Source organism: Somniosus microcephalus, chromosome 4 (assembly GCF_052327205.1).
Source record: "Somniosus microcephalus isolate GS21.2 chromosome 4, FLI_Smic_1.0, whole genome shotgun sequence".
In the NCBI taxonomy this organism is placed as follows: Eukaryota; Metazoa; Chordata; class Chondrichthyes; order Squaliformes; family Somniosidae; genus Somniosus; species Somniosus microcephalus.
In genome coordinates, this window is record NC_140990.1 from 3,331,809 (window position 1) to 3,344,208 (window position 12,400).

The window sequence follows — 12,400 nt, forward strand, 5'->3', positions numbered from 1 at the left end:
CTTTATTAGCTGAGGCATGGAATACAAGAGCAAGGAGGTTTATGCTCGAACTGTATAAAACACTAGTTAGGCCTCAGCTAGAGCACTGTGTGCAGTTCTGGTCACCACATTACAGGAAGGATGTGATTGCACTAGAGAGGGTGCAGAGGAGATTTACGAGGATCTTGCCCGGGCTGGGGAATTTTAGCTACGAGGAAAGATTGGAAAGGCTGGGGTTGTTTTCTTTGGAACGGAGGAGGCTGAGTGGAGACTTGATTGAGGTGTATAAAATTATGAGGGGCCTGGATAGAGTGGATAGGAAGGACCTATTTCCCTTAGCAGAGGGGTCAATAACCAGGGGGCATAGATTTAAAGTAATTGGGGGGAGGATTAGAGGGGAGTTGAGGAGAACTTTCTTCACCCAGATGGTGGTGGGGGTCTGGAACTCACTGCCTGAAAGGGTGGTCGAGGCAGGAACCCTCATCACATTTAAAAAGTACTTGGATGTGCACTTGAAGTGCCGTAATCTACAGGGCTACGGACAAAGAGCTGGAAAGTGGGATTAGGCTGGATAGCTCTTTGTCGGCCAGCACGGACAACGATGAGTCAGCCTACAGGGAGGAGGTCCAGCATCTCGTGAAGTGGTGCGCCGATAACAACCTGGCCCTTAACATAAAGCAAACCAAGGAAATCATTGTGGACTTCAGGAAGTCTAAAGGCGGAAGTCACACCCCCATCCACATCAATGGGGCTGTGGTGGAAAGGGTGGACAGCTTTAAGTTCCTCGGAGTCCACATCACGGAAGACCTCTCCTGGTCCCTCAACACCTCCTCTCTGGTGAAGAAGGCCCAGCAGCGCCTATATTTCCTAAGGAGGCTGAAGGGATGTAACCTGTCACCCCAGATCCTCTCTAACTTTTACCGCTGCACAATAGAGAGCATCCTGACGAACTGTATCACAGTATGGTATGGCAGCTGTAGCTACTATGACCGGAAAGCCCTGCAGCGGGTAGTCAAAACTGCCCAACGCATTACCGGCACCCGGCTACCGACCATAGAGCACATATACCAGAAACGCTGTCTACGGAGGTCACGGTCCATCATCAAAGACCCTACCCACCCCAGCCACAGTCTGTTCGCCCTCCTGCCATCTGGGAGACGCTACAGGTGCATTCGCACCCGTACGACCAGATTTAGGAACAGCTTCTTTCCCAGGGCTGTCGTCCTACTGAACTCCACAAATAAACTCTGAAGCCTGCACATCTGTCAATGCACTTTATTATGGTTATGTTTATGTTAATGTATTACAAGCCAAATGTATGTTAAATGTTTAAATGTCTTAATCTAAATGTACACTCTCGGGAGCCGCAAGCTTACATTTCGTTGTACTGCACTTGTGCGCTAACCATGACAATAAAAGTTGATTTGATTTGATTTAGTGAGTTTTATTACGTCACCATCGCTCCACCATTGGCGGCCGTGCCTTCAGCCGCCTGGGCCCCGAGCTCTGGAATTCCCTCCCAAAACCATCTCCGCCTCTCTCTCTCTCTCCCATTTTAAGACGCTCCTTAAAACCGACCTCTTTGACCCAGCTTTTGTGCACCTGTCCGAATATCTCCTTATGTGGCTCGGTGTCAAAGTTTGTTTGACAATCGCTCCCGTGAAGCGCCTTGGGATGTTTTACGACGCTAAAGGCGCTATATGAATGCGAATTGTTGTTGCGGTTGTCTCCTCACCATTCTCCGTCTGGAGTTTTGCCTTGCTCGAAGCAAAGTCATTGATTGCCCTCTGACCTTCCTCGGCCTTTGTTCTGTACTCATTCATTTGATCCTCCAGTGTCCGACACATCTTCTCCAGATTGATCTGCAATAGAACATAAGAACATCAGAAATAGGAGCAGGAGTAGGCCAATCGGCCCCTCGAGCCTGCTCCGCCATTCAATGAGATCATGGCTGATCTGATCCTAACCGCCAATCCACTATCACAGAACCATCTCCTGAATCTAACAGAATTAGACACACGAAATAGGAGCAGGATCAGGCTACACGGCCCCTGGGCCCGCTCCGCTACCCACAGGGCCATGACCGATCCGAACCTAGACTCATGTCCAAATTCCTGCCCGCTCCCCGTAACCCTTAATTCCCTTTACTTCTACCATAGAGAACATCTACCAGAAATGCTGTTTGCGGAGGTCACTGACCATCATCAAAGACCGAGGCATAGAATATAAGAGCAGGGAGGTTATGATGGAGCTGTACAAAACGCTGGTGAGGCCACAGCTGGAGTACTGTGTGCAGTTCTGGTCGCCTCACTATAGGAAGGATGTGATTGCATTGGAGAGGGTGCAGAGAAGATTCACCAGGATGTTACCTGGGATGGAGCGCCTCAGCTATGAAGAAAGGCTAAACAGGCTGGGGTTGTTTTCCTTGGAGCAAAGTAGGCTGAGGGGGGACCTGATTGAGGTGTACAAAATGATGAGGGGCATAGATAGGGTAGATAAAGAGGAACTTTTCCCCTTAGTAGGGGGTCAATAACAAGGGGGCATAGATTCAGGGTAAGAGGCAGGAGATTTAGAGGGGATTTGAGGAGGAACTTCTTCACCCAGAGGGTGGTTGGAATCTGGAACTCACTGCCTGAAAGGGTGGTAGAGGCAGGAACCCTCACAACATTCAAGAAGCATTTGGATGAGCACTTGAAATGCCACTGCATACAAGGCTATGGACCAAATGCTGGAAAATGGGATTAGACTGGACAGGGATTGATGGACGGCGCAGACACGATGGGCCGAAGGGCCTCTTTCTGTGCTGTAAAACTCTATGACTCTATGACCCTACCCACCCCAGCCACAGCCTGTTCGCCCTCCTGCCATCTGGGAGACGCTACAGATGCATTCGCACCCGAACGACCAGATTTAGGAACAGCTTCTTTCCCAGGGCTGTCATCTTACTGAACTCCACAAATAAACACTAAAGCCTGCACATCTGCCAATGCACTTTATTATGTTGATGTTAATGTATTACAAGCCAAATGAATGTTGAATGTTTAAATGTCTTAATCTAAATGTACACTCTCGGGAGCCGCAAGCCTACATTTCGTTGTACTGCACTTGTGCACTAACAATGACGATAAAAGTTGATTATGATTATGACGGAGCCTCCGCAGCCCTCTGGGGCAGAGAATTCCAAAGATTCACCACCCTCTGAGTGAAGACATTCCTCCTCGTCTCTGTCCTAAATGGCCGACCCCTTATTCTGAGACTGTGACCCCTGGTTCTAGACTCCCCAGCCAGGGGGAACATCCTCCCTGCATCTCCCCTGTCAAGCCCTGTAAGAATGTTGTACGTTTCAATGAGATCACCTCTCATTCTTCTAAACTCTAGAGAATATAGGCCTAGTCTACTCAATCTGTCCTCATAGGACAATCCCCCCATCCTAGGAAACACATAGACATAGAAGATAGGAGCAGGAGTAGGCCATTCGGCCCCTCGAGTCTGTTCCGTCATTTAATGCGATCATGGCTGATCATCCAAATTCAGTACCCTGTCCCTGCTTTCCCCCCATCCCAGGAACCAGTCTGGTGAACCTTCGTTGCACTCCCTCTATGACAAGTAGATCCTTCCTTAGATAAGGAGACCAAAACTGTACACAATACTCCAGGTGTGGTCTCACCAAGGCCCCAGTGAGGAAGCCACGTCTGATTTTCTGGGGTAATCTACCAAAAGGTATATTTCTTCTCCTCCTTGGCATTGTTCCTTGTGTCCATTCTCTCCAGTTTCCTACCTTGTTTTCCCGCTCCCCTCCTTCTGAGATCCCGGTTGCCCTCCGATATCTCACCACAAGCGGGGAGTGGGGGAACGCCACTCTAAGACCGCCTACTTCTCGCCCCTCCGCCGCACCGCCCGTCTCCACCCCTGCCTCAGCTCACCTGCCACTGAACCCTTCATCCCTGCAGGCCCCCCCCCCCCCATCTTTCATCGCCTCCAGACTCCGGCTGTTCCCAATGTTCCGCTCACCTTCCACCCTCCGTAACCATCCGCTCATCCCAAACTCCTGCTCGCCCCGTGTCCTAACTCGCACCGAGTCCCGTTCACCCGTGACCGCCTGTGCTCGCTGACCGGCTTTCTTTCTATTTATTCGTCCGTGGGATGTGGGCGTCGCTAGCAAGGCCATCATTTATTGGCCATCCCGAATTACCCTCGAGAAGGTGGTGGCAAGCCGCCTTCTTGAACCGCTGCAGTCCGTGTGGTGAAAGTGCTGATGATTGCACACTGTTCAGCACCATTCGAGACTCGTCAGATACTGACGCAGTCCGTGTCCATATGCAGCAAGACCTGGACAACATTCAGACTTGGGCTGACAAGTGGCAAGTAACATTCGCACCACACACGTGCCAGGCAATGACCATCTCCAACAAGCGAGACTCTAACCATCTCCCCTTGACATTCAATGGCATTACCATCGCTGAATCCCCCACTATCAACATCCTGGGGGTTACCATTGATCAGAAACTGAACTGGACCAGCCATATAAATACTGTGGCTACAAGAGCAGGCCAGAGGCTGGGAATTCTGCGGCAAGTGTCTCACCTCTTGACTCCCCAAAGCCTTTCCACCATCTACAAGGCACAAGTCAGGAGTGTGATGGAATACTCTCCACTTGCCTGGATGAGTGCAGCTCCAACAACACTCAAGAAGCTCGACACCATTCAGGATAAAGCAGCCCGCTTGATTGGCACTCCATCCACCACCTTCAACATTCACTCCCTCCACCACCGGCGCACTGTGGCTGCAGTGTGTACCATCTACAAGATGCACTGCAGCAACTCGCCAAAGCTCCTTCAACAGCACCTTCCAAACCCGCGACCTCTACCACTTAGAAGGACAAGGGCAGCAGACGCATGGGAACATCACCACCTACAAGTTCCCCTCCAAGCCACACACCATCCTGACTTGGACCTGTATCGCCGTTCCTTCACTGTCGCTGGGCCAAAATCCTGGAACTCCCTTCCTAACAGCATTGTGGGTGTACCTACACCATATGGCCTGCAGCGGTTCAAGAAGGCGGCTCACCACCATCTTCTCAAGGGCAATTAGGGATGGGCACTAAATGCAGGCCTAGCCAGCGACGCCCACATCCCATCAATGAATTAAAAAAAACAATGCTGACTTAGCAGTTTTTGATAAAACAGAGTGATATAAGAGTCAGCCACATTGCTGTGGGTCTGGAGTCACATATCGGCCAGACCGGGTAAGGACAGTAGATTTCCTTCCCTAAAGGACATTAGTGAACCAGATGGGTTTTTACAACAATCCAATAGTTTCATGGTCACCATTACTGATGCTAGCTTTTTATGACAGATTTATTGAATTAACCGAATTTAAATTCCACAGCTGCCGTGGTGGGATTTTGATCTCACGTCTCCAGGTCATTAGTTCAGGCCTCTGGATTACTAGTCCAGTAACATAACCATTATGCTACCTTCGGCTCCCAGTCCGGCAATGCCTCCCTGTTCAAATCCCTCCATGGCCCTCGCCCCCCTCTCTATCTCTGTAAGCTCTTCCAGCCCCTAAATCCCGCCGAGATCTCTGCGCTCCTCCAATTCTGGCCTCTTGAGCATCCCCCCGATTTCCGTCGCTCCACCGTTGGCGGCCGTGCCTTCAGCTGCCTGGGCCCTAAGCTCTGGAATTCCCACCCTAAACCTCTCCGCCTCTCTACCACTCTCTCCTCCTCTAAGACATCGACAAGATGCACTGCAGCAACTCACCAAGGCTTCTTCGGCAGCACCTCCCAAACTGGCTTGGAGTCAAGTTTTGTTTGTCAGCTAGCTGCTCTCACACCCCGGTGTGGCACTGAGCCCTACACAGAGCAGTGATCAGGTCCAGGAAACCCTGGCTGGTTTTTCCTCCCTCCCCCATATCATGGGGTCTCCAGAGGTTCAATTGTAGCCCACCCCCAACTGCACCCCATCCACCGCCCATCCACCCACCCCCCACCTGGATCAGCCAACTTAACATTGACCAGGGGTCGGTACCTGGGCACTTCCTGCTCGGTGTGTGCGGCAGACACTGGGCACTGGGTGACATTTTCTAACTCAGTAGAGGCTGAAGTTAGTACCTGTTTATAATAAATCTCTAAATGCCCCTAAGATTTTCCTATTTACAATTGGTCTTTAAGTGACTCTAACATTGCCCAGTTTACAATTAGTCTCTCGGTGACGCTAGGATTTTACAATTAGTCTCTAGGTGACCCTAGGATTTTACAATTAGTCTCTAGGTGGCCCTAGGATTTTATTATTTACCATTAGACGCGAGGTGACCCCAGAATTTTACCTTTTACAATTAGTCTCTAGCTGACCCTAGGATTTTACAATTAGTCTCTAGGTGACCCTAGGATTTTACAATTAGTCTCCAGGTGACCCTAGGATTTTACAATTAGTCTCCAGGTGAGCCTAGGATTTTACAATTAGTCTCTAGCTGACCCTAGGATTTTACAATTAGTCTCCCAGTGACCCTAGGATTTTACAATTAGTCTCTAGGTGACCCTAGGATTTTACAATTAGTCTCCAGGTGACCCTAGGATTTTACAATTAGTCTCCAGGTGACCCGAGGATTTTACAATTAGTTTCTAGGTGACCCTACCTTAGCCTTGACGACCTGCTCCATGTTGGAGGCCACGTCATCCAGCTCCAGTTTGAACTCGCTCTTCTCCTTCTCCAGCTTCTGCTTGACCCGCTGCAGGTTGTCGATCTGCTCGCCCAGCTCTGCCGTCGAGTCCGAGTGCTTCTTGCGTAGGGCGGCCGAGGTGGCCTCGTGCTGGAGCGTGGCCTCCTCAAAGTCGCGGCGCAGCTTCAGGAACTCCGCCTCCCGCTTCTTGTTCATCTCCACCTGGGCGGAGGTGGCCCCGCCGGCCTCCTCCAGCCGCTCGCTGATCTCCTCCAGCTCACGGGACAGGTCCGAGCGCTGCTTCTCAATCTTAGCCCGGACTGCCCGCTCGGCCTCCAGCTCCTCCTCCAGCTCCTCGATCCGCGCCTGAGAGAGAGAGTGACCAAGAGAGAGAGTGACCGAGAGACACAGAGAGAGAGAAACAAAGAGAGAGAGTGACAGAGAAAGAGAGAGAGACAGAAGAGAAAGAGATGGAGAGATGGAGATACAGAGAGCAAGTGAGAGAGAAAGAGAGAGTGACAGACAGAGTGAGAGTGAGAGAAACAGAAAGAGAGAAAGAGACAGAGAGAGTGCGAGAAACAGAGAGAGAGAGACAGAGAGTGAGAGAGAGACAGCGAGAGAGAAACAGAGAGAGAGACAGAGAGAGAGAGAGAGACAGAGACAGAGAGAGAGACAGAGAGAGAGAGAGAGAGACAGAGGGAGAGTGAGAGAGACACAGAGAGAGAGAGAGACAGAGAGAGAGAGAGACAGAGAGAGAGAGACAGAGAGAGAGAGAGACAGAGAGAGAGAGAGAGAGACAGACAGAGGGAGAGTGAGAGAGACAGAGAGAGAGAGAGACAGACAGAGAGAGAGAGAGACAGAGGGAGAGTGAGAGAGAGACAGAGAGAGAGAGAGAGGGAGAGACAGAGAGAGAGACACAGCGAGAGACAGAGAGCGAGACAGCGAGAGACAGAGAGAGAGGGAGAGAGAGAGAGCGATAGAGAGAGAGAGGGAGAGAGAGAGAGAGAGAGAGGGAGAGAGAGAGAGACAGAGAGCGAGAGAGAGGGACAGAGAGAGAGAGACAGGGAGAGAGACAGAGAGACAGATTAAAACATGACCGGTAACTCACCTGAAGTTCTTTGAGTTTCTTCTGTAGTTGAATACCCAAGGCTTGCTCATCCTCAATCCTGCTGCTCAGGTGACTGACTTCAAACTCCTTCCTGAAGGGCAAAGGAAAAATCGAAGAGTCTGAATCGGATGGGGGAACCGCCGGTTCTTAAGCAGAGGAAGTGTCAGCCCGGGACAGTAAGGAAGAGCCCGCCCCTCAGTCCCACTCGCGATTCGGCCCATCACCCCCTCAGTCCCGTTCCATCCAGAGATCCGCGGGTGTGTCTAAAGGAATTACGAGCCAATCACCCTTCGAGCATCACACTTCAAATGAGAACAAAAGCATGAAAAAACAGAGAGAGAGACAGAGAGAGAGAGAGACACAGAGAGAGAGAGAGACAGAGAGAGAGAGAGACAGAGAGAGAGAGAGAGAGCGAGAGGCAGAGAGAGTGTCAGAGAGAGAGTGAGAGACAGAGAGAGTGTCAGAGAGAGAGAGACAGAGAGAGAGAGAGGAGAGAGAGAGACAGAGAGAGACAGAGAGACAGAGACAGAGCGAGAGAGAGACAGAGTGAGAGAGAGACAGAGAGACAGAGAGAGAGAGAGAGTGTCAGAGAGAGAGAGAGAGAGAGACAGAGAGAGAGAGAGGAGAGAGAGAGACAGAGAGACAGAGACAGAGCGAGAGAGAGACAGAGTGAGAGAGAGACAGAGAGAGAGACAGAGAGAGAGAGTGTCAGAGAGACAGAGAGAGAGAGACAGAGAGAGAGACAGAGAGACAGAGAGAGACAGACAGAGAGAGAGAGACAGAGAGAGAGAGAGAGAGACAGAGAGAGAGAGAGAGACAGACAGACAGACAAAGAGTGAGAGGGATAAAGCGAGACAGAGAAGACAGAGAGACAGAGCGAGAGAGAGACAGAGAGAGAGAGAGTGAGAGAGAGAGCCAGAGAGAGAGAGCGAGAGACAGAGAGAGAGAGCGAGAGAGAGAGTGAGAGGGAGAGACAGAGAGACAGAGTCAGAGAGAGAGAGAGAGACAGAGAGGGAAAGGCTTAGAGGGTGCAGAATTCTTAAAGTGCATCCAGGAGAGCTTTTTGAGCCAACATGTAGAAAGTCCTACAAGAGAGGGGGCGGTACTGGACCTAATTCTGGGGAATGTAGCCGGGCAAGTGGTGGAAGTGTCAGTAGGGGAGCATTTTGGCGACAGTGACCATAATTCGGTGAGATTTAAGGTGGTCATGGAAAAAGACAAAGACGGCCCGGAAATAAGAGTTCTAAATTGGGGGAAGGCCGATTTTAATATGATAAGGCAGGATCTGGCCAAAGTGGACTGGGAGCAGCTGCTTATAGGAAAATCCACATCAAAACAGTGGGAGACTTTCAGAAGGGAAATTGAGAGAGTACAACGCCAACATGTTCCTGTAAAGGTCAAGGGTGGGACCAACAAGCAAAGGGAACCTTGGATGACAAGGGATATACAAAAATGCATTAGAAATAAAAGGGGGGCTTTTGGCAGTTACAAAAGACTAAAGACGGAGGAAGCCCTAGAGGAGTATAAAAAGTGCAGGGGCATACTTAAAAAAGAAATTAGGAGGGTGAGGAGGGGCCATGAAATAACACTGGCGAGCAAAATAAAGGAAAATCCTAAGATGTTTTATAAGTATATTAAGGGCAAGAGGATAACCAGGGAAAGGGTAGGGCCCATTAGGGACCAAAGTGGCAATCTGTGTGTAGAGCCAGAGGATGTCGGCGTGGTTTTAAATGAATTTTTTGCATCTGTGTTCACTATGGAGAAAGACGATGCAGACATAGAAATCGGGCAAGGGGACTGTGACATACTTGAACATATTAGCATCGAGAGGGAGGAGGTGCTAGCGGTTTTAGCAGGCCAAAAAGTGGATAAATCCCCAGGCCCGGACGAGATGTATCCCAGGCTGCTGTGGGAGGCAAAGGAGGAGATTGCAGGGGCTCTGACACTAATTTTCAGAACCTCTCTGGCCACAGGGGATGTACCAGAGGACTGGAGAACAGCTAACATAGTACCATTATTCAAGAAGGGTAGCAGGGATAAACCAGGGAATTACAGGCCAGTGAGTCTAACATCTGTGGTGGGGAAATTATTGGAAAAAATTCTGAGGGACAAAATTAATCTCCACTTGGAGAGGCAAGAATTAATCGGAGATAGTCAGCATGGCTTTGTCAAGGGTAAATCATGTCTGACAAATCTGATTGAATTTTTCAAGGGGGTGACTAGTGGGGTGGATGAGGCAAATGCTGTGGATGTGGTTTACATGGACTTCAGTAAAGCTTTTGACAAAGTCCCGCATAGGAGACTGGTTAAGAAGGTAAGAGCCCATGGGATCCAGGGTGCCTTGGCGCGTTGGATCCTAAACTGGCTGAGTGGCAGGAGGCAGAGGGTGATGGTTGAAGGTTGCTTTTGTGACTGGAAGCCTGTGTCCAGTGGGGTACCTCAGGGATCGGTGCTGGGTCCCTTGTTGTTTGTGATCTACATAGATGATTTGGATGAGAATGTAAAAGGTATGATCAGTAAGTTCGCAGATGACACGAAAATTGGTGGGGTGGTAAATTGCGAGGAGGAAAGCCTCCGGCTACAGGACGATATAAACGGGTTGGTCAGATGGGCGGAAAAGTGGCAAATGGAATTTAACCCTGAAAAGTGCGAGGTGATGCATTTTGGACGGACAAATAAGGCAAGGGAATACACAATGAGTGGTAGGACCCTAGGAAGTACAGAGGGTCAGAGGGACCTTGGTGTACATGTACATAGATCCCTGAAGGCAGCGGAGCAGGTAGATAAGGTGGTTAAAAAGGCATATGGGATACTTGCCTTCATTAGCCGAGGCATAGAATATAAGAGCAGGGAGGTTATGATGGAGCTGTACAAAACGCTGGTGAGGCCACAGCTGGAGTACTGTGTGCAGTTCTGGTCGCCTCACTATAGGAAGGATGTGATTGCTTTGGAGAGGGTGCAGAGAAGATTCACCAGGATGTTACCTGGGATGGAGTGCCTCAGCTATGAAGAGAGGCTGGACAGGCTGGGGTTGTTTTCCTTGGAGCAGAGAAGGCTGAGGGGGGACCTGATTGAGGTGTACAAAATGATGAGGGGCACAGATAGGGTAGATAAAGAGGAACTTTTCCCCTTAGTGGGGGGGTCAATAACAAGGGGGCATAGATTCAGGGTAAGGGGCAGGAGATTTAGAGGGGATTTGAGGAGGAACTTTTTCACCCAGAGGGTGGTTGGAATGTGGAACTCAATGCCTGAAAGGGTGGTAGAGGCAGGAACCCTCACAACATTCAAGAAGCATTTGGATGAGCACTTGAAATGCAATTGCATACAAGGCTATGGACCAAATGCTGGAAAATGGGATTAGACTGGACAGGGATGGATGGGCGGCGCAGACACGATGGGCCGAAGGGCCTCTTTCTGTGCTGTAAAACTCTATGACTCTATGACTCTATGAAAGGGAGAGACAGAGAGACAGAGTCAGAGAGAGAGACAGAGAGAGAGAGCGAGAGGGAGAGACAGAGAGAGACAGAGAGAGAGAGACAGAGAGAGAGAGCGAGAGAGAGACAGAATGAGAGAGAGAGAGTCAGAGAGAGAGAGAGACAGAGTCAGAGAGAGAGAGAGCGAGAGAGAGACCGAGAGAGAGAAAGCTTATTCGAGTTTGGAGGTCGAAATTTACAAGCACCTGCCAACCTATAAACGTCCCTCATTCACAGTGATCAGACTCTGAATGACCCTATTTAGAATTTCTGGCCTTAAAGGGATGATCTTAGCAGCAGAATAATACTTGGCGAGGTCGAGCGGACTGGGCCACCATTAAGCAGCGAGTGCGGGTGACCTCGCCCCTGAGCGGTGGGGGGGGTGGGGGGAAGGGGGCGGTGGGAGGAGGAAGGGGGAGGGGGAAGGGAGGAAGGGGGAGGGGGAGGGGGGGGGAAGGGGAAGCTCAGAACTTACTTCTTCAGCTTTTCTTCCACCTGCTGCTTGCCGTTCTCCAAGTCCATGACGTTCTCCTGGGTGAGTTTGAGATCCCCCTCGAGTTTCCTCTTGACGCGCTCCAGGTCCATCCGCACTTTCTTCTCCTGCTCCAGGGAGCCCTCCAGCTGTAACGGGGCAGACGAAGGAGGTTACAAGGTAGAGAGAGAGCGCGCAGTCCCCCAATCTTAGCTCGTACCTTAGGTTGGGGTTTAGGGTTGGGGTTCATAGAAACATAGAAGATAGGAGCAAGAGTAGGCCATTCGGCCCCTCGAGCCTGCTCCGCCATTCAATGAGATCATGGCTGATCATCCAAATTCAGTACCCTGTCCCTGCCTTCTCCCCATATCTCTTGATCCCTTTAGCCTTAAGAAATATATTCAACTCCTTCTTGAATATATTTAATGAATTGGCCTCAACTGCCTTCTGTGGTAGAGAATTCCACAGGTTCACCACTCTCTGGGTGAAGAAATTCCTCCTCATCTCAGTCCTAAATGGCCTACCCCTTATCCTTAGACTGTGACCCCTGGTTCTGGACTCCCCCGCCATCAGGAACATCCTTCCTACATCTAGTCTGTCTAGTCCTGTTAGAATTTTATAAGTTTCAATGAGATCCCCTCTCATTCTTCTAAACTCCAGCGAGTATAAGCCCAATCGACCCAATCTCTCTTCATACGTCATTCCTGC

The 12,400-nt window shown here is 50.2% G+C and overlaps 1 protein-coding gene across 1 annotated transcript in view; it reads right to left on the reverse strand.

Moving 5' to 3' along the window:
* LOC147118182 (myosin-7-like) overlaps nt 1–12,400 on the reverse strand; it is a 157,938-nt gene that overhangs the window by 49,489 nt on the left and 96,049 nt on the right. Inside the window, 4 exon segments of the mRNA XM_085984285.1 lie at nt 1,715–1,841; nt 6,616–7,005; nt 7,748–7,838; nt 11,696–11,841. Coding sequence (XP_085840411.1) covers nt 1,715–1,841; nt 6,616–7,005; nt 7,748–7,838; nt 11,696–11,841 — 754 coding nt within the window.